The following is a 24196-nucleotide window of genomic DNA, read 5'->3' on the forward strand; positions in this document are numbered from 1 at the left end:
GAACTCTAGGCACGTATCGCTGACAGAGAACAGAGGAGGGTTGGCACCTCTCAGGAACCTGATGATCAAGTTGTGCTTACCAAGTGACTTACCTTCAACTGTGTTGTGGTGTACTGCTGTAGCAGCTACGTACGCCTTCAGGGTGGAGGGGGACAGCCGCCCCTCCAACTTCTGCAGGATGGAAAGCACTGGCCCGACTGCGCATCTCTGGGGGTCTTCACTACGGGAAGAACACGGTGCCACATCAGCTGGACCACCTGGATGTGGAGTCTCCACTGTCCCCTGAGTGTCACCTGCCATGACAGCGCATCCACTGTGGCATTGAGGTTGTCGGGGATGTGAGTGGCCTGTAGCGACCTGAGTCGCCACTGACTCCAGAGGAGTGGATGACGGGTGAGTTGTGACATGCAACGAGAATGTAAGCTGCCTTGGCGGTGTATACCATTGCGGTGTTGTCTGTCCGGACCAATGCGTGCTTGCCCTGGATCAATGACAATAGCCTCCGCACGGAGAGCTTTACTACCAGCAACTCAAGGCAGTTGATGTGCCAATGCAGCCGTGGTCCTGTCCAGGAATCGCCGACTGCATGCCCATTGCACATGGTGCCCCAGTCTGACTTGGAGGCGTCTGTTGTAACCACTCCTACCCGCAGAAACAAAAGGTCTGTCCAATGGCTGAAGAAGTGGCAGCAGAGCGGCGTGATATCCTCGATGGTATCACCGGAAAGGCCAACCTGGGAGATGGGCGCGTTCAGAAAACGTGCCTTGTCAGTGTCTCTCTTCTCGACCAAGTTCAGCCACAGGTGGCGTTCCTCGACCACGAGAGTGAATATCATCTGCCGGAGTGCCTGTCCCGTGACCTGCGCAATGCGGAGGATGAGGCCGGTTGCTCAGTGCAGCTCTTGCTGGTGTCAGAACTACCCTCGTGCAGTTCTTTCAATGCCTTGGCCTGGTGGACTTGCAGGAGGGCCATGGGATGCAAGGCAGAGGTGGCCTGACCGGCGGCGCTGTAGGCTTTGGCCACCAGAGACGACGTAGTTCTACAGGCCAGGTGACTCCGCCAGGTGGTGGCGCTGAGTGGGCACAAGTGCCTTATCCACCTGTGTAATCGGGCATAAAACCTCGGGCGCCCCGCCATCGAGGGTAGTGAAAGGTGTCCCTGTGACCTCATCAGCTCGTCGCGCACCCCCGGAAAAAAAGGGAAAGGGGGGGTGGCATGGTAGTGAACGTGCACCGACCCCATGAACCAATCGCCATGCAGCAAGTGCTCAGGGGCGGGTGAATGGTGGAGTTCTCTGCATCCGACATCACCAAGGCACTCTCCGATGCAGCGATCGACATCTCATCCAACCTGCAATCTCCAAAAGAGACATTAGGCTGGCACTGAGGCGAGCTGCCTGTCTCATCCCAGAACTTTGGATAATGAAATACTACTGTAAGGCGGGTGCCAGCGAGTCTGGGCTACTCCTCAAGAAAACAAAAGGCTGTCATGAGAATTAACATTTGAACTTTCAACTGCATATGTAACAGCAACAGCCGAGATGCAACAAACAGTGCAGCTCACATCTCATTTCTACAGTCTCATCATCTCCCCTTACTCCCCTCTTCTCCTCCTCAATTAAAGCTCACTAAAATCCTATGCAATGTTAAGTGTGTACAAAAAGTAAATATACATGTTACAAACTACCTCCTGTATGTAAATCTACAGGAATCAAGAACCCATTCAATTACAAATTCTGATCTCACAGTTGTGAACCCCTCAATAGGGGACCAAAATCTAATTATAATGGCCACCATCTGGGGATCATATTGAATTATGTGGGTTTATAAGGAAAATGGGCAAAAGGTTCAAGGAGTCTGTAGGTAGACTTCCCACACGATCGCTGTGTGTAGTTTTCGTTGCCAGGTAAATATTTCTATAAATTCCTCGATTTCCGATTTGTTGTCATTATATTTGATTGATCTATGACTCTATGAATTGGATTTGAATTATTGTTCTATTTACCTGGTAATAAATTGTAAACATTTGATTTTATTCTGACTGACTCTGAAATTGTTTCCCCAAGCAGATTATACGATTTGTATGTTACCGCAAGTCTGCGTCAGATTAGTGATGACTAATATTTGGCATCAATTCAAGTGTACTTGGTTTGCAAAGAAAAAAGGGAATTTCCGTTTAGAACAGCAAATGCTGCTTGACCAATCTAAATTCGGGTGTGTATTACCTCTGTTTTAAGTGTACGAGGGAAACCACGCATGGCCAATCCAAAGCTATTACAAGAGAAGTTATGTTGGTCAAGTTATATCTGTAATAGTGGCCGTGACCTCTACTGAAGAAAACGTTAAGTTAAATTCAAGTGTATGCAATTCCATGGGGGCTATACTGAAGTATCTTTGATTGTGTAAACGTGAATGTGACCGATCTTAGTTATATAGCAATTACCTCTGTTTGATGATCCAAAGCTGATGAACTTGTGAGCGTGAGACCTGCATAAATGAGAAAAACATGCGAGGACCTCAAAGCGACATAGTTTCCTAATCTGAACGGGTAAAATATAATTAAAGAGTTAAAAAGAATTATCAAACATTCGCTCACTTTTAATGATGCTCAGATATCATTAAAACCTTTTTCATTTATGGAGTCAGATGAAATAACGAGGTAATACATAAGAGAAAATTTATTTCATTTAATTTTGTTGTGTTGCGTAAAAGGAAAGACAGTAATGCGCAGAGACCTTCATCCGTATTTTTGGAGACCGCCATTGGACCGATAAACGGGCCTACACTACCGTATAGAACCTAATACTACACCCCCCTTTCCAAATAAGAGTTTTCTTCTATGGGGGGGTATAAATAAACTTGTTTAAACATGTTTCTCTATTATCTCTGTAATTATAAAGTAAGCATTACATTCAGTGATTCAAGTAGTAATTTTGTAAACTTTAAAAATTACAACAATACTTCTCTTCATTTTTCCCTTACAACACAATGACAACAAAACAAGCTCTTTATCTTTTTCTTTTAACTAGACATGAAGGATGGGGTAGACTACCCAAAACCTTCAACAGAGTGTTGGGATTATTCTGCCCAATTGACCACTCAGTGTTTTTTCCAGGGTATCTCTAACTACAGTCAAAGTCCTTTAAATACCCTGGAGGTGCTCTAAACCTGGATGGATATCGTTCCTCACTTTGCGGTGTTTGCTGGCATCTCTTTTGAATTTCTGGTGTGCCAGGTGGACTCACAACATCTGGAGACTTGTTTGCATCTGTCGACAACTCTGATAGAACAGAAGATGTTACAGGAGCTTTTGAAGTCGGTGAGAGGTGAAACCTGTTTCTTCTCAAGGTGCCTCTGGGTGTATCTATGAAATAAGACCTGGGTGTGCCAACTGTAGACACCACAGTACCCCTTTCAAGTGTGTCTTTGACCCACACATGATCACCCGGCTGCAGATTTGTCATGTCATGTGTTCTGTGTCTAAGTTTGTAATTTTATTTATGTTTTTGTCTGTACGGTGGTTCTTTCTTTTTCGGCTTTTCAAAATCTGCACATTTTGGACTGAGCTGAGATGGGACAATAGGAACAAGTGTCCTAATTTTCCTTCCCATGAGTAGCTCAGCAGGGCTGTATCCATTTGCCAGCAGAGCTGCTCGGTAGGCCATAAGAGCAAGGTATGGATCACTTGATTTCTTGATTGTCCTCACAGCTCGCTCCGCCTCCCCATTGCTTTGTGGAAAATGGGGACTGGACGTCACATGGATGAAACACCAGTCTTGTGAAAATGTACGGAAAAGCTCGGAAGCAAACTGTGGTCCATTGTCTGATCGCACCTCCTCTGGTATGACATGACGTGCGAATATTGAGTTGAAATGTTCAACCACAGCTTCCGAAGTCGTTGATGTTAGTTTGGCAACTTCAAAGTACCTTGAAAAATAATCAACAATGACTAAGTACTGCTTATTATCTTTTTGAAACAAATATGCACCTACAGTGGACCATGGCCTTGTTGGAAATTCAGTAGGCAGCATTGTTTCTCTGAGGCTTGTTCTCTCTCGTGCACATGTGTCACAGTTCTCAAACATTTTTGTCAGATCTTTACTCAGACCTGGCCACCAAACTGATTGTTTGGCTCTCTCCTTGCATTTTGTTATGCCAAGATGTCCCTCATGCAGTTTCTTCAGTATCTCAGCTCTTAGTGATGCAGGAATGACAATCCTGATTCCATTTAATAGTAGACCATTTTGCACAGAAAGTTCTCCCGAGAATGACAAGTAAGACTGGAAAGTCCTGTCAATGGAGAATGTATCTGGCCACCCTTCCACACAGTATTTCTGTAACTGCTTGAGTATGGAATCATTGTCCTGGTGTATTTGGATCTCTCTGAGCCTTTTTTCTGTAGCTGGTAGGTTTGCCATCACAGAGTCAACATATAAATTAATGTCTTCCTCTGAGAGCCCCACTGCTGCACTGCTAATGGGAGTTCTAGACAACACATCCGCTGTTGCAATGTTTTTGCCTGCCACATGTGAAATGGTGTATGAGAATCTCATAAGACGCATACGAAGACGCTGTATGCGTGGTGGGAGTTCATCCAATTTCTTTGAGCCAAGCAGAGAAACCAGAGGTTTATGATCAGTTTCGATGTGGAAACTTTTCCCAATGAGAAAATCAGCAAACCTCTCACAGGCCCATGTGGAGGCCAGTTCTTCCTTTTCTATTTGTGCGTATCGGTGCTCTGTGTTACTAAGAGCTCTTGAGGTATACACCACAGGTTTCTGGAGGAGAACAGCTCCCAGCCTATACGAAGAAGCATCCGCCAAAACTACTGTTTCCTTGTTTGAATCATACAATGCCAGACCTGGGGGTGTGGTCAGTTCGTCTTTAATTCTCTCAAAGGCCTGTTTCTGTGGTGCCCCCTAGACCCACATGTTTGACTCTCTGAGTGGTTGTGTCTTTTCTGCCAAATGTGGCAAGAATTTGCCAAGGTGATTGATCATCCCTAAAAACAGTCTAACTTCACTGACATTACAGGGTTCTTTCATGGCTTTCACTGCCACCACCTTGTCTGGATCTACACTCACACCTGATGCCTCAATGATTTGTCCTAGAAACTTGATTTCTTTCTTGGAGAACTCAAATTTTTAATTGAGTGTGACTCCAGCCACCTGAAGTCATGAGAGCGTCCTTCGCAGCCTCTCATCATGCTCACTTTGTGTTGATCCCCAAACGAGCACATCGTCCATCTGGCAAAGAATACCTTCCAGTCCTTCAAGAATCCGTGACATGCGCTTTTAGAAATGCTCTGGTGCAGAAGAGATTCCAAAGCATAGACGATTATAACAGTACCTGCCCAAATGGAGTTATAAATGTGGTAAGTAAAGAAGATTCCTTTGAAAGTGGAAATAAAATAGGATTTATTCTTCAGACACCACTCAGAAGAGTTTTTTGGGGTAAACCTGACCTGCTAAAGAGAGACGACTCCATCCCTCCAGGGAAGGTGCCGCTCTCCTCTCTAGTAATTTGGCTCATAGTCTTAATAATGATAGTATTTGACTAACTGGGGCCCAGGTCAGGAAGCAGACAAACTGGTTAATCCGAACGTCTGATCTGCTAGCTGCCTTGAGACGTCACACAGGTCACATAAACTACAACACATATAGACTGTATCACCTAGATATCTCACAGAGACTGTGTCTGTTACCCAAACTACCAAACACAATACCCTCACTAAATCATTTAGAAAAAATTGTATTAATGTCAAGCTTGAACAAAACAAAGAAATTAAAAATACACATAATATAAAAATAGGGCTACTAAACATTAGATATCTTTCTACCAAAGCACTAATGAATTAATTAATGAAATGATTACAGGTCATAGATTGGATGCGCTCTGTTTGACTGAAACCTGGCTTAAACCGGATGAATATATTAGTTTTAATGAATCTACTCCCCCAAGTTATTGTTATAAACATGAGCCACGTCTGAAGGGTCGAGGAGGAGGTGTTGCTACAATTTACTGTGAAGTTTTTGGTGTTACTCAGTGGACAGGATATAAATGTAAGTCTTTTGAACTAATAATGCTTAATGTGACACTGTCAGATATAAGAAAATTTCTCTGTTGTCTTTTACCCAGGCCTTATTCTGATTTCCTTGGTGAATTTGCTAATTATTTATCAGATCTTGTAGTTACTGTAGATAGAGCTTTAATTGTTGGTGACTTCAACATTCACATGTTGGAGTCTCTTGGAGTCAGACAAAATTTAACAGGACCAACTCATCGCTATAATCATACGCTAGATTTAATTCTGTCATATGGAGTTGATGTTGATGTTGAAAATATAGAAATTCTGCAGCAGAGCGATGACATCTCAGATCATTACCTCATCTCTTGTATGCTGCAATCAACTAATGTTACTCAATCTACACCACGCTATTGTTCAGGGAGAACTATTATTTCGACCACTAAAGATAGCTTCACTAATAATCTTCCAGATCTATCTCATACACTCAATAAACCCAAAGCCCAGAAGAACTTGATGAATAACAAAAAATATAAATGCAGTCTTCTCTAGCACTCTTGATATTGTCGCCCAACTTCGATTAAAGAAAATTAAAGAAATAAGCCCTGCACCATGGTACAATGATCACACTCATGCTCTCAAGAGAGCAGCTCGGAAATTGGTGCGCATGTGGAAAAATACAAAATTAGAAGTATTTTGTGGTGCATGGAAGGATAGTGTCTGTAGATACAGACAGGCACTAAAAGCTGCCAGGTCAGCATATTTTAGTAAACTCATAGAAAATAACCACAACAATCCTAGATGTTTATTCAGTACTGTGGCTAAATTGGTTAGGAATAAAGCCTCAACAGAACCAGATATTGCGTCACAGCACAAGAGTAATGACTTCATGAATTTCTTTACAGATAAAATTGAAATAATCAGAAATAATATTGGAATTATGCAATCATCTGTCATAGCACCTCAGAAAACAGTGTCTAATAATTTTCCTCATGTGCAACTTCAATCCTTCTCTGTCATAGTGTTACGTTCCTGTGTTGTCTGCCCTTTGTTCTCGGTTTCACTATCACGTTTATTTCACATTTCCTTGTTGTCCACTCCGTATTTTCCATCTCACCCGTCACCAATCCCGGTCTATGTCATGTTTTCCCTGTTGTCCGCCCTGAGTCTCACTGTCCGTATGTTAAACTACATTTCCCACAATTCCCGGCCTCCCCCACTGCCTGCACTCATCATTGTATTCACCTGTGTCTCGTTTAGTCTCCACTTTGTCTGTGTATTTAAACCCTGGTTCTTTGTTTAGTCTCTGTCGATTGTTGTTCGTTTCTTGAATGTCGTCAAGCCTGGTCTGTGTTCCTTACCCAAGTTCTTAGTTTTGTTTGAGTTTTGTTTCACCGTGTTAAATCTATTTCGTTGTGTTTTAGTTTCCTGTTTTCCCATTGTGGACTTTCATTTGTGTTTACCTTTTATTTCTTATGTGTTAATCCCAATAAAACCGCGTTTGGATCCGCAACTCTTGTCCGTCTCGTCCTGCTTCCACACCCTTCATAACACATAGGTCATGAAGAGCTAACAAAACTTATTGAAACATCAAAAGCCACAACATGTTTGTTAGATCCTATACCAACTAAGCTCTTAAAAGAGGTATCCCCTGTAATCTCAGAACCTCTTCTTAATATTATTAACTCCTCGTTATGCTTAGGAAATGTCCCAAGAAACTTTAAAATGGCAGTTATCAAACCGCTTATTAAGAAGCCACAACTTGATCCTAGAGAACTGGCTAATTATAGACCGATTTCAAATCTCCCGTTTGTGTCAAAAATACTAGAAAAAGTAGTATCCTCCCAAATATGTTAATTTCTACAGAGAAATAGTATATACGAAGAATTTCAGTCAGGATTTAGGCCTCATCACAGTACAGAGACTGCACTTATCAGAGTTACAAATTACTTGCTCTTATCAACCGATCACGGCTGCATTACTCTTCTAGTGCTTTTAGTTCTTAGTGCTGCATTCGACACAATAGATCATGACATTCTCTTGAATAGGCTAGAGAATTATGTTGGCATTTGTGGAGTTGCATTTGTATGGTTTAGGTCATATTTAGCAGACCGCTACCACATTGACTATGTAAATGAGGAATTGTCAAACCAAACAAAAGTAAAATATGGAGTGCCAGGGATCAGTTTTAGGGCCTCTGCTTTTCTCCATATATATGCTTCCCCTGGGAGATATTGTCAGGAATCGTGGAATAAGTTTCCACTGCTATGCCGGCAATACACAACTTTATATTTCTTCAAAACCTGATGAGATTTCACAATTCTCGAAATTAGCAGAGTGTATCAATTAAATAAAAGATTGGATGGCCAGAAATTTCCTTCTGCTGAATTATGACAAAAAAGAGCTACTAATTATTGGACCAAAAAACTCTACAATATAATTTGACTCTCGATGAATGTACTGTTACATCATCTTCAACACTGAAGAACTTAGGTGTTATATTTGATACCAATCTGTCCTTTGAAAATCAAATTACCAATGTTTGTAGAACAGCATTCTTCCACCTAAGAAATATCGCTAAATTAAGGCATATACTCTCTGTTGCTGATGCCGAAAAACTAATTCATGCATTCATGACCTCAAGACTAGATTATTGTAATGCATTACTGGGAGGATGTCCAGCAAGATCAATAAATAAACTTCAATTGATTCAAAATGCAGCAGCCAGAGTGCTAACGAGAACCAAGAAATATGATCATATTAGCCCCATTGTATCATTGTTACATTGGCTACCTGTTAAATTCCGTATTAATTTTAAAATTCTGTTAACTACGTACAAAGCTTTGAATGGTCTAGCTCCGCAGTACTTAAGTGACCTTCTACCAAGCTATATTCCATCACGTTCATTACGATCGCAAAATTCTGGCCTGTTAATAGTTCCTAGAACATCAAAATCAACAAAAGGAGGTAGATCCTTTTCATATTTGGCTCCTAAACTATGGAATAGTCTCCCTAACACTGTTTGAGATGCAGACACACTCCCTCAGTTTAAGTCTAGACTAAAGACTCATCTATTTAGCCAGGCATACACCTAATTTATCCTCCAACCCACAATTAGGCTTTTTTAGTTGGGTCTCCCGGAACCAGAAACCAGAAACATTGATCATGATTTATAACTGCAATAAATTGAATGGGGTCTATGCTTATATTATTTTATTGGTTTCCCTGTCTCAACCTCGGGACTCATATTCTGAGGTCACCAGAACCGGCTGGATCCAGCACCATTCCTGCTTCGTATTGGACTCCACTGCTATGTGTCGCTGAATGATGATGACTAAATGCAGCCGGTGCCAGCCAAACATCACTTCAGTCTATAATGATGGATTTCAGAGGATGAACTGATGCCAACTCCAACCATAAGACATGGGATATTTCATATGCCATTGTCTGAACCTTGGATTTAGGATGGACCACACCGAACCGCACCGAAATTACCGGCCATGTTGAACTGCGTTTCACATCCCTGATTTCTGCCTGCATCACCTCGGTCTAATGATGGACTACGATCTTGAAATGGAATGCATAGACTAACAATTGCCAACAAAAGCCTTCATCAGCCAATTAACAAGGACAATTGCACCTATGTGAACTTCTGCAGTTAATCCAGGATGGACTTCAAAGACATTGGTCATTAATCTTACAGTTCAAACAAAATCGATGTTTAAACACTGACCCTTAACACTTACTTAGTTTAATAATTTTAAACCATGACTTTAACTATACATAAGTAATATTTACATTATATTCATGATGTTATCCAGAGGGGAACTGGCCCCCACAGTGGGCCCCTCAACATGTTTTATGGCAACAAAAAAAACACACACGTGCACACACACAGAATGTTGGTTTTCCATGTTTTATGGGGAATTTCCATAATGATTTTTATACTGTACAAACTGTATTTTCTATCCCCTAAACCTATCCATCACTTAAATATATAAATGTAAAAAAATGTGGTATGTATGATTTACAAGCTGTTTTTCTGGTATTGATAGTAATAACACACACACTCACACCGTACTCACATAGAGGAAAGTATTGGGTCACTCTGTTTGTGTCTACAAGTGTTGAACATCCTAAATATTTTCAGAAAATAAAGCTTAAATACCAAGGAGACAAGATACAGTACCATATGTCTGTTACATTAAATGCTGAGTTTAGTTACAAAAAACCTCACATTTACAAAAACAATACATAAAAGAATTTCACACAGTACTTACAGAGAGGAAAGAATTTACAAGTGTTTATAAGTGTTGAACATCTCCTGGCAGCTCTGGCTCACTGTCTATCTCAGAACAAGACGTCTCTGTGTCATCCCTTGATACATCTTTTTATAACACAAGAACAATTTGTGTATAATCACAATATAAATGCCACAGCCATCAACAACAAGAACACACATGAGCCAACATTTTAAATGTCCGAACCTGTATGACTGACTTTCTTCTGCTGAACACAAAATATTATATTTTGAAGAATGTTGGTAACCAAACAGTTTTGGTTCCCAATCACTTCCATAGTATAGAAAAAAAAATACAATGGAAGTCGACGGAAACCCAAAACTATTTGGTTACCAACATGCTTCAAAATATCTTCTTTTGTGTTCTGCAGAAGAAGGTCATACAGGTTTGTAATGGCATGAGGGTGAGTAAATTATTATTATATTATATTTGGGTGAACTATCCTTTTAATCTGACAAAATCATCTCAACGTAAATTCCTGAACTTGGCATGTGACTGACTGCCTGTGTCTGGTAGATGCTCTGACCTGTTGGTGGTCCTGAAGTCTGACCACACTGACTCTGAATAGCCTCAGCTAGGGAGATGCTCTGGGGTCCAGTGGTGATGCAAGGGCTGGGATCTGTTTGTACCTGATCTGCCTGTTTGTGCTTCTTTAAAGAGAACTCTCCCTTTAAAAATATATCTCTCCCTTTCTTTTCATGTTTAATTGATCCTGTGCAAAAAAATTACAGCCTATGGTTACACCTAATCATCCAATTACCAACATTTTTATCTTAATTACAAATCCTCATTTTCATAACTGTACATTAAAATCAACTACCAGTCTAAGTTACCAGTTTGATCATTGCTAGCCCTCCTCTGAACAGAAGTAATTGAACTAGCTAATCGATTTCAAACTGCTAAATGTTTACTCGCTGAAGCTGTATCCTACTGCCCCACATTAGCTAAACATTTGTATACTGTAACTTCCATACTGCACGATATAAGCATGTATTGTTATGCTAAATTGCAAAACGATCTCTCTAATCTGATTAACCTGTAGCCTATTGGAGCATTATTAACTAACACAGCATCTCATAAAATGTATGCTAAACCTTAACTTACTTCAAATATGACGTTTTCTTTTTCTTCTGTATCTTGCAACTATATTCTCTCGTCCTCGGCTCATCGTCCATTTGAAAACTGCGCTCGCTGCCGGCGAACGCAAAAAACCCCAAAAAGCCTCTTCTTTTGACAAGAGGTTAAATGAGATGTCAATCAGCATCAGCAACTGCCAGTAGCGAATAAAAAGTTGGGGTGGCAGATGTCAGGGGTGTCCAGTGCCACCCCGGACACCCCTCTGGCTCCGCCTCTGCTTGCGTGCCGACACCTGGGTAGGGTTGCAACAGCTGTGCGTAAGTTCTCACGTAAGTTAGGACGTAAAGTTACCACTAATTGTGACCACTAGTTGGTTTGTTACAAAGTCGGTGCTTAATTAGGTTGCACCACCTATTCTTAAGGCAATACTTAAATAGTAGGTCGTAACCCTCCATAAAGTAATGTGGTCTCATGATATGACATTTACATACAAATTTGTACCCAGAAGTGTTAAAAAGCCATGAATTTCAGTTTTATCTCACTAAAATTTATGTTCAAACCTTGTCTGCTCATGTAATTGTCAGCTGTTATAAATTATATCCTCCATTAAAATGTATAAATAACAATATATAGGAACTGTATCTAAAATAAATAAGGGGTGATAAATAAATACTAATACAGGCTGGAAAAATAGACATTTGTTCATTTTAATAGCTTATATATTTTTCTTAAATGTTGACACTTGATACCGGACGACGCACCCTGATAACTGGATATAATGTAAATGAGTGTAAATGCCAACATCATCATATATGGCGAAATGTTTGATAACTACCACGCAAAATATGAGCACATTGATGTCATTAAATGAGTCTGCTTTTTTATTCCAACCATTACTCCTGGTCAGAGGCTTCTGTAAATATTTTGTTAATACGTAGTGTTACATTCTCCCTAAGTTTAATGGTGCAACGCTCAAATATTTAGTAGTGCGTAAGTTGTGACTTAGTGCCCATTTACGCCACAACTAGGCTAAGTTGTAGTGTATGTATAGCTGGTGCAACCGGCCCCTGGACTTGTGTGTGTGTGGCTGTGCATGCTGAGAACAGGTGCGCGCCGCCGCACAGACATGGATTTCTGCGCACATGCATCAGATTTGTGTTTTCGCATTGCTTTTAAAAGCATTGATTGGATGGGTTTCTGCGTTGCATTTAGATAGATCCATTTCTTTTTTCCGTGATTATCAATCTAAATGAATGCACTGACAAATAATGTAAATTGTTAAAAATCAAACTTGAGATTTTACTGGGGCACAGCAAATTTGTACTGGGACACGTGCCCCAGTAAAAGGGGTCTAGTGACGCCCCTGTGCTATTCCCTTGTTCACTGTGCATTATCACATTGAGAATTAATGGCTACATCCAAAAACTGGAAACATTTTATTTCAGAGGCTTTATTTGGAGATAGGATTAAAGTAAGATGCATTTCGAACTGTTCTGAGACCAGTGCAGACAGACAACACACTGAAGGTTAAGCCATTAACTAAAAAGGGAGCAAGCGAGTAAGGGATCATCCTATAGCTCTCTATACAGCTAAATGCATTTACTCCAAAATCTGACCAAAAGTTGTTTAGACCCCTCAACTTGTTTGGCAGACATGGGACAATGGTAATCAATGCATAGATCCATATTTATAACGTATGACTTTATTTTAACACGATTGGCAGTGATTGGATGATGCTGGCCATTACTTTGAATCAGAAGTACTAATTTCTGATGTAATGTCTGTATCGTCTCAAAAACATGAATAACCAACACTCCTGAAAACATTATACAAAATTTGATAAAAAAAAAAAAAAGAAGCTGACTTTCTGTAGCTTGGTATTATTTAAAATGTCACAACTTAGTATCACTGTCCACATATGTGGACAACAATTTTTAGGAAAACTATTTGGTCTAAAATTATTATTATTATGTTTTTGCATGTTTCTTAGGGCTATTAGTTACAAATCAAATAGAGGAATGGAAAATGCACACAGCAGTTATGCAGGGGTCACAGGAGGTTAAAAACTAGTAGTAGACCAGACTGATCTCACAGTGAACTCGGAAACAGTAGGTTGACTTTTCTTTAGCTAAAATAGATCTGTGCTTACTGAAATTCTAAACACTGCTTCCGGGTGTAATGTCCACAGAGTGCCGGTAAAAGCAAGTTGTTTTCAGCAGTACATGCTGTAATACAGTGAAGAGGAATACATATTTTATAAACTGAACCCCCAAACCAAAATAAAAACCCAAAACCTAAACCTAACCATCAGTGGAGTATAAATGTAACGTGACAGAAATGCAACCTCCGAATCACTGATTATGCAAAACATTTACTTCCTAGTTTCAATGAGAGATCAGAACCCAAGTTTTCCATGCTGCTGTAGCAATATGCCTCCAGTTGCGCCACAAGGGAAGGAAAACATGCTGGAGCCTATGCAAAAATATCTGATAGGAGATGCCGCTTGTTAGTGTCGGCATAATATGGCCAATCCTAAGGTATTGGAACTCTCAGAAACACCATGTCGACTTCCTGTGTGATCAAGTTGGGACGACAGTGGGAGTGTATAGAAAACCTGTTTTAAAACAATCATTATTTTTGCAATTCAGTTTTGTTCTCTTCGAGGAAGAGAAATTATACCCTTCACCTTTTTATGCTCATGTTTTGTATGGCAAGGTCTCAAATAACAAACAATTAAAAAGATACCCCAATTCATATGTATTGCATTGAATTGCCCATTGTAAGAGAACTGCATGTGCTATTTTTAATAATGCTATCAAAAACAAAAATAGTAATAAGACACGTCAGTCTCTCCAAAATGGCAATATTTAGTTTCCTTCCTTTGACTCTTGATGTAAAATGATAAGTGTTCTTTTAATTCTTTTTTGTTGTTGTATTAACTTGCTCATGGATATGCGCTCCGGGCCCTGGAATCAATCTTTGTGTCTGGAAATGCAATCTAAGGATGAAAACACAGTTAACACAGTGCCAACAGAAAGACAGTATTTGTAGCTCATCATGAAACAGTTTGTGTCACACAATGGAATGTTTTGTGTGTGTGTGTGTGTGTGTGTGTGTGTGTGTGTGTGTGTGTGTGTGTGTGTCCAAAGACATCAACAGTTCAAGATCGCTTTTGACAAAATATTTCACAATGTCTATGTCCACGTAATTGTCTGGATATGTTTTACTTATGATCATTGATCAACTAATGAAGAGTGTTTTCAGCCTCGGCAGCTGCACTTTTCACATTACTGAGAGTACGACAGCGTACTGAGAGGAACTTTTATTGCGAATAACACATTTCCTTCATTACAGATTGCTTTATGTAATTGCACAAAGAAATATAATTGCCAAACCATGAACAGCAGATTTCTAATGTTATGACATACTTAATTTTACAATGTACAAAGTTTTAATAATATTTAAATTCAAGTTGAAATATACTGGTACTGAGGAGACTACTGATCACTAACACTGTCAGTATTATAACTTAATATTAATAAACTTTTTATTTTAATTGGAAATTTAGAAGTTACAATTTAAGACAAGCATTACAGAAAAAGCTGTTGTAATGTTACATAGAGGTGTCATAGGTATGGAACAACATTTTTATCTCAGACCAATCCAGCTTCCAGCCACTTGGGTGACAAAGAGCCCCATATCTACAGCCTAGGTATAATTTTATCCTTAGATTCTTAAATACAATGTGTTAAAAAAGACTACATGGCAATAACTGAGACTTGCATTGTGCAGTATGTAAAAAACCAAATATGGCTGCCATACAGAGCAATAGTACATAAACAGTATAAGACCATTTACAACATGCCTGTTCAAAACATCAAAACATCAAAACATCACTTTAATATTGCATACCATTGCATACCATTGCATCTAATGCAATCTAAATGTATATACTGTTTGTTTTGCATACTATTGCATGCTTATATCTCAAAGCATGTAAAAAGGCATAAAAACTTTGAGCTGGTTAATTAGATCAAATATAAATGTTATGAAGGACTCGTAGACAGAACACCCAATCAGGAGGCAGCTTGTGATACTCCATCTTATTACCATCTAGCCTTAGTACCTTCAAACGCGAATATGATGTGGGTCCCACTGCCCTGCAGAAACTGCTCACGTTGAACTCTAGAAAACACAACAACAGATTTGGTCATATGTTATTTGATTTTTTTACATTTCCCTGTAGAAATTATTTAGCTTGGACGTAAACTAACATTTCTTGGCCAAATAAAGAAAAAAAAAAAATAAGTACAAGTTCTTTAATATGTACTACTCAATCTTGCTGTTGCAATAGAAAATATGTCAACACAGGAAAGAAAATGCTCTCGTCAAGCTATTTCATGGGGTCTTTTAATGTGATGTTAATGAAGGAAATTTGAAGAAGGCATCAATCATTGTACTCACACTGTAAAATAAGCCCTCTTAAACAGGAGCCGCATTCCCATACTGTAAAAATAAGTTAAGTTCAAACTGTTTTGGACATTGAAGGTGCTCTGGGCTGCTAATGCTAAGTTTGCAGGATAAGTTTAGGAATAACTATGAAAAAAAAGAAATTAACAGAGACTCTTCTTCTGAGCATGGCACTTTAACCCATGTTGCTCATGAGACCAGCTAAGACCAGCAAACCAGCTAAGGCTGGAGATCTATGTGAAAAACAGAAACGTCTCCACCCTCAAACAGTTTCCTGCCTCTTGAGTGGGGCTAGTCAATACATCCATTTAGTGAAACAGGGTGACAGTCTGTTAAACCTTTTCCTAGACCTTCCTCTTGCACACTAACATAAAAATCATCTGTTTTCTCAGTAAGGGCTTGTTAATATTTAGAATATTATACTTCACTCAGATGCATTAACACTACAGATGAGCTGGTAAACCACTGTTCATGGCATGAGGTTTTGCTGTATGTTTAAAAAAAAAACTGTGAATCATGAGCACTGTCTAAAAAATTAATGCCTGCTGAAGTCGTTGTAGTCAACCAATGCCTTGTAGCTGAGTCTGGTGTGCTTCTGAGGAGGAGGGGAGAGAACAGAGCGTACTTTTAACATATGTGGATTCCTTCTGGAGTGTTCACAGATGTTCTCAAACCTTTTTTCTTCTCTCTTTTTTCCTCTCTCCATCACCCATGGTCCCTCCTTCAACTAACCTACTTTTTCTTGCTAGCTTCAGACACATTGTGACAAACACATTGGACAGTGAGAAAAGGGGGAAAGGAAACTCAGAGAGGAGGGGCAGTTTGTCATTGTTCTTCCAAAATTCTGTCACATTTTCCGACATTTTTCTCATGCATAGTCTGGTTCTGAATTTTGATTCTGCCATGCAAAGGAAGGAATATTTATTTGCTCTTAAAACACAGGCTCTTTCGAGAACACTGTTGATCTGGACACAAACATTATAGCAGTTCCCTTTCAAATGTTTAGCCTGTTTACAGCTTTGTGTTTAAAAGCATCTCTTGTGCTTAAATTTAAAGACTTTGTAGTTTTGTGGCTTTTCGTCCATGTCTATTAGCTTATTAGCCTATGCTTGTGTACTCTTAAAAGTTGACAATATAACCCTTTAGTAGATTTATCTTTCTGAAAAACTAACCAAAATTAGATTTTGTCCAATCAGAGGCTAGAATGAGAATTTTCATATTTATTTTTTTGGTCTTATTTTGGGTGAGGCAAGTCCCTTATTTTTATCTTGGTTTTTCCAGACCAGTTCCCTTGTTTTAAACAGAATTTGTTTTTTGTTTTTTTTTTTCGGTTCCAGCGTTCTGCAGACTCCTTTCCAAATAGCTACCGGTTAAGGAAAGAAAACATTTAGCATTTTAAAATGACAGTACTCTGTAAGTGTTGGTGATATAACAGTTGCAGTGTTGCCATATCTCACAAGAGAAACATACCGAAATGAAAAGCATTTAGTTTTTAGTCCTTGCTACTAACTTAATAAAATGATCCAGTAGTGTGACAGTTGTCAAGCTATTTTTACAATAGCTTTTCCAGTAACCAGCTGCTGTACATTTTCCAAGTATAGCACTTTAGCGTCACAAACACTACATTTGTCACACTGTATTGCGTATGCAGCAAAGGCACAGAGGGAGTAATCCAACACACTCACCTGAACCGCCCATCTATCTTTCTCTCATATAACGTTGGAAAATCAAAATCATTTGTGAATCAGTTCTTTTGAACAGCTCATAAATGAACCAGTTTAAATAAACAATTCCCTTATATTTAGTGTTGGGAACTTTGATTCATTTTGACCTCACTTGAGGTAAAAGGCCCCCAGAGGGATTATAGTGATATAGTATAGATAAAGGGGTAATAGTTTAGGGCAAAATTTCTCAACTTATGCAAATACTTTTTGAGACAACAAACAAAATAATTTTCCTGAAATTACGAAAAGGGTGCTCAACTTCCATTGATTTCAATCATATTTGGCATTTCATAACACCTCAAGTACTCTATTAACAAATGAATCTCCATTGTGTTGGGATCAGTCAATGTGAGCCAGAGCCAACTTTGAACATTCTCCATAACACATCTATTCCCCCAGCTTAAAACAATATGTTTTTAGGGGAGCCTTTAGCCCTTTCAACAAGGGGGCTTTTTACCCCAAATACCATTCTTTCACTTACTGGAACGTTTTTGAAATACTTTTGATTTAATAACCTTTAACAAAACTGATGATGACAAAGAAGTAGTTTGTCTCATAATAAATGGGATAATTTCAGGAATTTTACATACATTTGCAACATTTTACAAAGTTATTAAGTGTTAGATAAAATTACCTCAAAATCAATCTTTTGTCCAGTTTTGAACCTAACCATGGTGAATTTCTGTGGTTTACTACAAATACTAGAAAAGTCTTCACCCTTGAATTAGCTACTTTTTGTTAGTAGCTTGTAGTATAGATAACTACTTTTTTAAAAGAGTATATTGACTGTAGTTTAATTACTTTAAGTTTTGGGTAGTTTATAGCTTGGGAATCAACAGTTTTAAAGTAGCCTACCCAACACTGCTAGCAAGTACCAAATCATGTGTCATGTTCTGTGACATAACTAAACCATGTTGGCTATTAAAAAAGAAAAGAAAAGAAAAGGGTGGTGGTGTAGTGGTCTAAGCACATAACTGGTAATCTGGTAATCATAAGGACACTGGTTTGAACCCCACAGCCACCACCATTGTGTCATTGAGGAAGGCACTTAACTCCAGGTTGCTCCGGGGGGATTGTCCCTGTAATAAGTGCTCTGTAAGTCGCTTTGGATAAAAGCATCTGCCAAATGCGTAAATGTAAATGTAAATGTCCTGCCCAAACTTCCTGTTTCAATAAGAAATACATCAACACAGGAAATAAATCTGCCCTTGTCAAGCGATTTCACAGGATCAACTATGCTTTCTCTCCATTATAGACCTCTTGTCCCTATGAGAACATGCAGTAAATTTAAGTGGCTCTCTAAATCTTTTGGGAACATTTATTGAATGATTTGTTAACCTGTAACATCAGAGAGGTAATATCTAATGCATAAAATGTTCATTCTGTGTCATGCTGCATTTATACCACTCACCATGAAGCAATGCTTGAAATTTCTTCTGTACTGAATTTTCCTGTCACTTTTGAAATTCAGCAGATGTCACAGTCTTGTTTTCATAGTGCTACAGAACCAACCTCCAGTGCTCTTGTTTATTTAACCCAGGAATCTTATACCAATTTACCTTGGATATGGTTTACCTCCAGATAAAGGTACTGAAGGGTAGTGGGAACTGTTGGGATTTCGGTCAGCTGGTTATACGAAAGGTCCAGCTCTACCAGAGATGTGAGGTTAAAAGCTTCAGGGTGCAGCCCTTCATTCGCCAATTTGTTGTGTCCAAGCCGTAGATAATGGAGTCCATTAAAACTCTGAAGACTGTTCTCAGTTAGGCCAGTCAAAGAGTTGTTTGAAAGGTAAAGCTGCTGGATAGATGAGGGCAGATGTTTGGGGAAAGTTTCCAGGAAGTTGTGACTGAGATCAAGTAAGTAGAGGGCTACAAAACCTGGTGAAGAACATGACAGATAGACTTTTACAGAATAGCTTTGAGTTTAATGTTGTTAATTTTGCTTTGAGATCATTTATCCTTTGAAAGATGTGTTGGTAACTAAAACAAATTAGAATGTGATGATAAGTTAACCCTGCTTAGAGTAACATTAATTCCCATACCTTTGAAGTCACCCTCTTCAATAGTCTTCAGACGATTGCCTTGCAATAGAAGTAACGTTAAACTCTCCAGATTTTGGAAAACACCCGGAGAAATCTTCTCAATGTGATTATATGCAAGTCGCAGTTGTTTGAGACCCCTGGGAAGTCCGACTGGCACCTCTGTCAGGTTATTATTGTTAATGAAGAGATTTACCAAGAAGGTCAGATTGGAGAACAGCGCATTATCAAGTTGCTCACTCAGTAGCTGGTTGTGATCCAAGAGCAACCAGCGCAAGTTGGTGGCATTGGCAAATGCTCTGGAGCTGAGGGAAGTGATGTTATTACCTTGGAGGAAAAGGTATTGTGTGCGGTGTGGAAGGCCAACGGGAAGCTGATCAAGACCCCTGTTGTCACAGTAGATGGCTGAGGGCCACTGGATCGGGCAGTCGCAGTCCAAGGGACAACTTTGCGTATTAACTGCTCGAAACCATCCAGGGTCCATTCGATCTTTCAAGGTCAACACACTTGGCTCTCCTAAAAATCGGTTGATCCAGAGTGGTACACCTCCATAGTCCAAGTCAACCATGGAGGCCCCAGTTGGCCCACACACAGAGAGTAATAGGAGAAGTGGCATGATATCCATTCTTCTGCCTATCTTAATTAAACAAATACAGTTTCTAATTACACTTTGACAACCTGATAGAATTCATTATTGAAACTTCAACATGAGATTATTTTCTTCTAGTTGCAATAATTAAAAGCCTCAACACAGGCTTTTTAGAGAATGCCAGAACAAGAGGAAAATACTTTGTCTGTGTAAGTTACACAGAACGGCAGCAATTCCCAGCAGACCATTTCCACTGTTGCATATTTTATCAAGTTATAATAGTTTTTTTGTGTTAATATAATTTACACTGACAACCTCTCTATTTGATGTACAGCTTCAGTTCTTAAGTAAAATACTTTAAAGAGTCTTGATAAAGAAGAGGTTAAACTGAGGTTTAAGTGGTTAAACTGCTGAAAAAATGCTACTTCCTAGTGATTTTTTCCCACTCTTTTTTATCACAAACAAAACACACACATGCATATCATCATCTTAAGTAAGAAGAATGTGCGTACCTTTCTCCCCTCGTCCCCAGACAGTTTTAAAGGAGCCTTTGAAGTGGTAGATTTGGCAAGACTATCCCTGTAGCAGTTTACACGGGACACTGCATGGCATCTGTGCAGATAACCTGAAGAGTTTTACCCAGCTACTGAAAAATTCCTCACTCTACGTCTACAATGTCCAAGGCCACAGTGCTTTCGTGTTTCCTTCAATACAGTTCCTTGCACTTTTTTTCCAACCTGTCTCGGAAGCCTATGGTTGGAGTCTAACCACTGCGCAACGTTTGTTGGAAACGTGTGTTGGAAATTTAAAAAGGACATGCATTACAGAGAATGCTGTAGCAATTTCTGCCCTGTTAAGCACCTCATAGAATTTCATAGAAATGTTGTAGAAGATTTATGTGATATATTTTTCCTGCAAGCTTGATATTTATGTACAAGTGATTTAGATTTCAAATATAAGGGAGACCGGGGCTAGTTGTCATATGGGGGAGTTGTCACAGGGACTATATCTCAGTAAATATAAGATTCAAAAGTTCAATTTCAAAAATGTGTCTCTAGAAGAGGTTTTTATATTGTTTTTACATTCGTTTAAACCCCTCTTAAATTAGAATAGTAAATCTTCACGATCATCAAATGAGATCATTAAATAAGCAAACCAAACTTGCATACACTAAAGCAAGAGTATTTATTTTTATTTTATTTTTTACCAAAAATGTTAAATGTGTTCTTTGTATTTTTCATGTCAAGTCAGGTTGGGGCATGTTGTCACATGTCTTTTAAATGACACTAGTTAATAACATTTATCAGTTACAAAATATTATTTTTGTATGTTTCCTTTGCATGTTTGTTGTTTTATGAATAATTTTATGCCTCCTATTTATTTAGTTAAAAGAAAAAAGTCTATTACAGGCAGTATAATGCTGGCATAGATTTAAAATCAAACCAAATTTAATTTTGGTGGTTATGTGAGGTGACGTGGGGTGATGTTCACATGAAACCTATGCTCTGCTATTAGAAACGTTTGTCACAAAAGTTCAACATGTGTTTAATTAATCTTTATCTTTTTTCCTGCCCAATATCAGTGGAAATGTTCAATATATTTTTTTTGTAATCAAGAATTTAAAGGTATGTGGTTATGCAAAAATGTACTTTAAAAAATAAAACTACCCTGACTGGAGTAAAAAGTGTGACCACAAGCTACGGTCTCACCTAATTATGCTTATGGTTATGCTTATACTGTACAAATGTTATAGGCTTTTACATAAACAGAGGCTGCTAAATGATGACCTGTAATCACACAAGTAACTGAGCCTGTGTGAAAGGGGAGCATGTTTGAAAGCAGTATATTCTCTTTGTGCAAATATGTGCTGCACAGCAGTCAGCTCTTTAACATCTAACAGAAAGAGAACGAGAGCATGCTTACAGTTACACATTTTGAGGGGGCCTGGGGAGCCAAACAGACCCGATCCTCTGAGTGTGTAAGCGATATAGAGTGAGCAGAAGAGAAGAAAATGGAGAGAGAGAGAGAGAGAGAGAGTAGTTTGGTTAAGATAGTTCTAGTCCAAATACTTCAAAGCCGTTCCATAGCGATGACACAATGTTTTGGTCTATGAAGGTCTGAAAAGTCAGAGTGCCCCCTAGCATTCAAATGAACCATAACACTCACAAAAATAACTTTCTGTGCTACTGAAGTATCTTGTCATTGGTGGAATATTTTTAGATCACATTATTTCAAATGATCATATTATATTAAACATTATTATAAAATTATTTAAAAAGATTATTAAATAGATCATTATAGATCACATTTCCCAAGGGGAAGACAATGCAGAGACCACAGCCTGCCTGAAAGGGAGGCAATTGTGTTTAAATACATCACATGGTCTTATCGAGTCTTTCCGGCAGTGTCGCATGTGGAGAAGTCCCCATGGTAGGTCCTACCCAGAGGGGATGGAACACAACACAGCGACCAGAGGGGGACTATGCCTAAGGAAGACGCAGGTTTACCACGGGAGAAATTGTCTCACAGAAGATACATCACTGGGGGTTACATAGAGGCAACCAGTGCATGTGGAGCACCTACCCCAGTACTGGGCTGGCATCGAAATTCTCCACAAATCTGCCTGCCACAAGGCTAAATAGGAAGGACGTCCAGGGCCCATGGTCTCGTGAAAACTGCTGGGGGATAAAAAGTGCATGTCTCCCCCTCCAGGATGTACGCCCGGCCAGTTGTCCCACAAACGTACCTGTTCATACCTGACAACACATGGGACGAACCTGCCAACCCAGAGATTGTGGAACCTCGTGAAGGTATAGGGTGTTGCCCAGCCTGCTGCTCTGCCAATGTCTGCTAAAGAGGCACCATTGGTTGGGGCACAGGAGACTCCTGGTGGAGTGTGCCTGAAGCCCCAAGGGGGGCGGCACATCCTGGGTGTGGTATGCCAAAGTGATGGCGTCATGACCCAGTGGGTGATCCTCTGTTTGGAAAAAGCGTTACCATTCCGCTGTCCTCCGAAGTAGACAAAGAGCTGCTCAGGGCTTCTAAAGCTCTGCGTGCGATCCAAGTAGATGTGCAAAGCACGCACTGGACATAGCAAAGAAAAGGCTGAGACTGCCTCCTCCTGGGGCAGATTTGCTTGCAGTTTCACAACCTGATCCCTAAATGGGGTCATGGGAACCTTGGGCATGTAAGTCGGCCGGGGCCTCAGGACCATGTGAGAGTAGTCCGGACCAAACTCCAGGCACATGTCGCTTACAGAGAACGCCTGCAGGTCTACTGACTCGAGGGCTCAAACGGGGCTCCACACAGGCCCCACAGGACCATGGAGAGATCCCATGAGGGAACGAGGCGCGGTCTGGGAAGGTTCAGCCTCCTTGAGCCTCTAAGGAACTGGATGATTAGGTCATGCTTCCAGAGAGACCTACCATCAACTGCACTGTGGTGCGCAGCAATAGCAGCCATGTACACCCACAAGGTGGGGGGGTTGGAACAGCTGCCCCACCAGCCTCTACTGCAGGAAGAAAAGCACCGACCCGACTGCGCATCTCTGGGGGTCTTTGTGTTGGGAAGAACACCACTTAGCAAACAGACGCCACTGCAAGGCACACAGGCACCTCGTAGATGGAGCCCTAACCTGAGTTATCGTGTCTTCCACCGCAGGTGGTAGGCCACTTAGGTCTTCCACATCCCATACAAGTCTGGGCGGGCGGGCAAGTAGGGTGCTACTAGGATGACCTGCTCCTCGTCCTACCTGACCTTGCACAGGGTCTGTGCAAGTAGGCTCACTGGGTGGAACGCATACTAGCACAGCTGGGGAATGGGAGGTCCGTGGGGATTCACCCAGTGGAGTTACTTTCATTGAAGTCCCTAAATCGCCCCCAGCGCTAACGTCGCGGTCTTGTGCCCGAGGGCAGAAGAACTGGGGATGGGGAGAGACTCTGAGGAAAGAAAGCCACGATCGCACTGTGGCCAT

At 40.1% G+C, this 24196-nt stretch overlaps 1 protein-coding gene across 2 annotated transcripts; it reads right to left on the bottom strand.

The window, feature by feature from the left end:
• Window positions 1-14717: 14717 nt before the first annotated feature.
• zgc:113307 (uncharacterized protein LOC553753 homolog) lies at window positions 14718-21005 on the bottom strand. 2 transcript variants are annotated; one of them, XM_052101111.1, is made up of 4 exons: window positions 20736-21005; window positions 19638-20267; window positions 19156-19473; window positions 14718-15587 (listed from the first exon to the last, which is right to left on the bottom strand). In XM_052101111.1, the coding sequence occupies exons 2-4, from the start codon at window positions 20257-20259 to the stop codon at window positions 15436-15438; spliced, it is 1092 nt and encodes a 363-aa protein (XP_051957071.1). In that variant the 5' UTR covers window positions 20260-20267; window positions 20736-21005; the 3' UTR covers window positions 14718-15435. The 2 variants fall into 2 exon arrangements, with proteins under 2 accessions (XP_051957071.1, XP_051957070.1); XM_052101110.1 differs by having other exon boundaries at window positions 19638-20271; window positions 20736-21004.
• Window positions 21006-24196: the final 3191 nt, after the last annotated feature.

Source organism: Xyrauchen texanus, chromosome 32 (assembly GCF_025860055.1).
Source record: "Xyrauchen texanus isolate HMW12.3.18 chromosome 32, RBS_HiC_50CHRs, whole genome shotgun sequence".
Classification (NCBI taxonomy): domain Eukaryota; kingdom Metazoa; phylum Chordata; class Actinopteri; order Cypriniformes; family Catostomidae; genus Xyrauchen; species Xyrauchen texanus.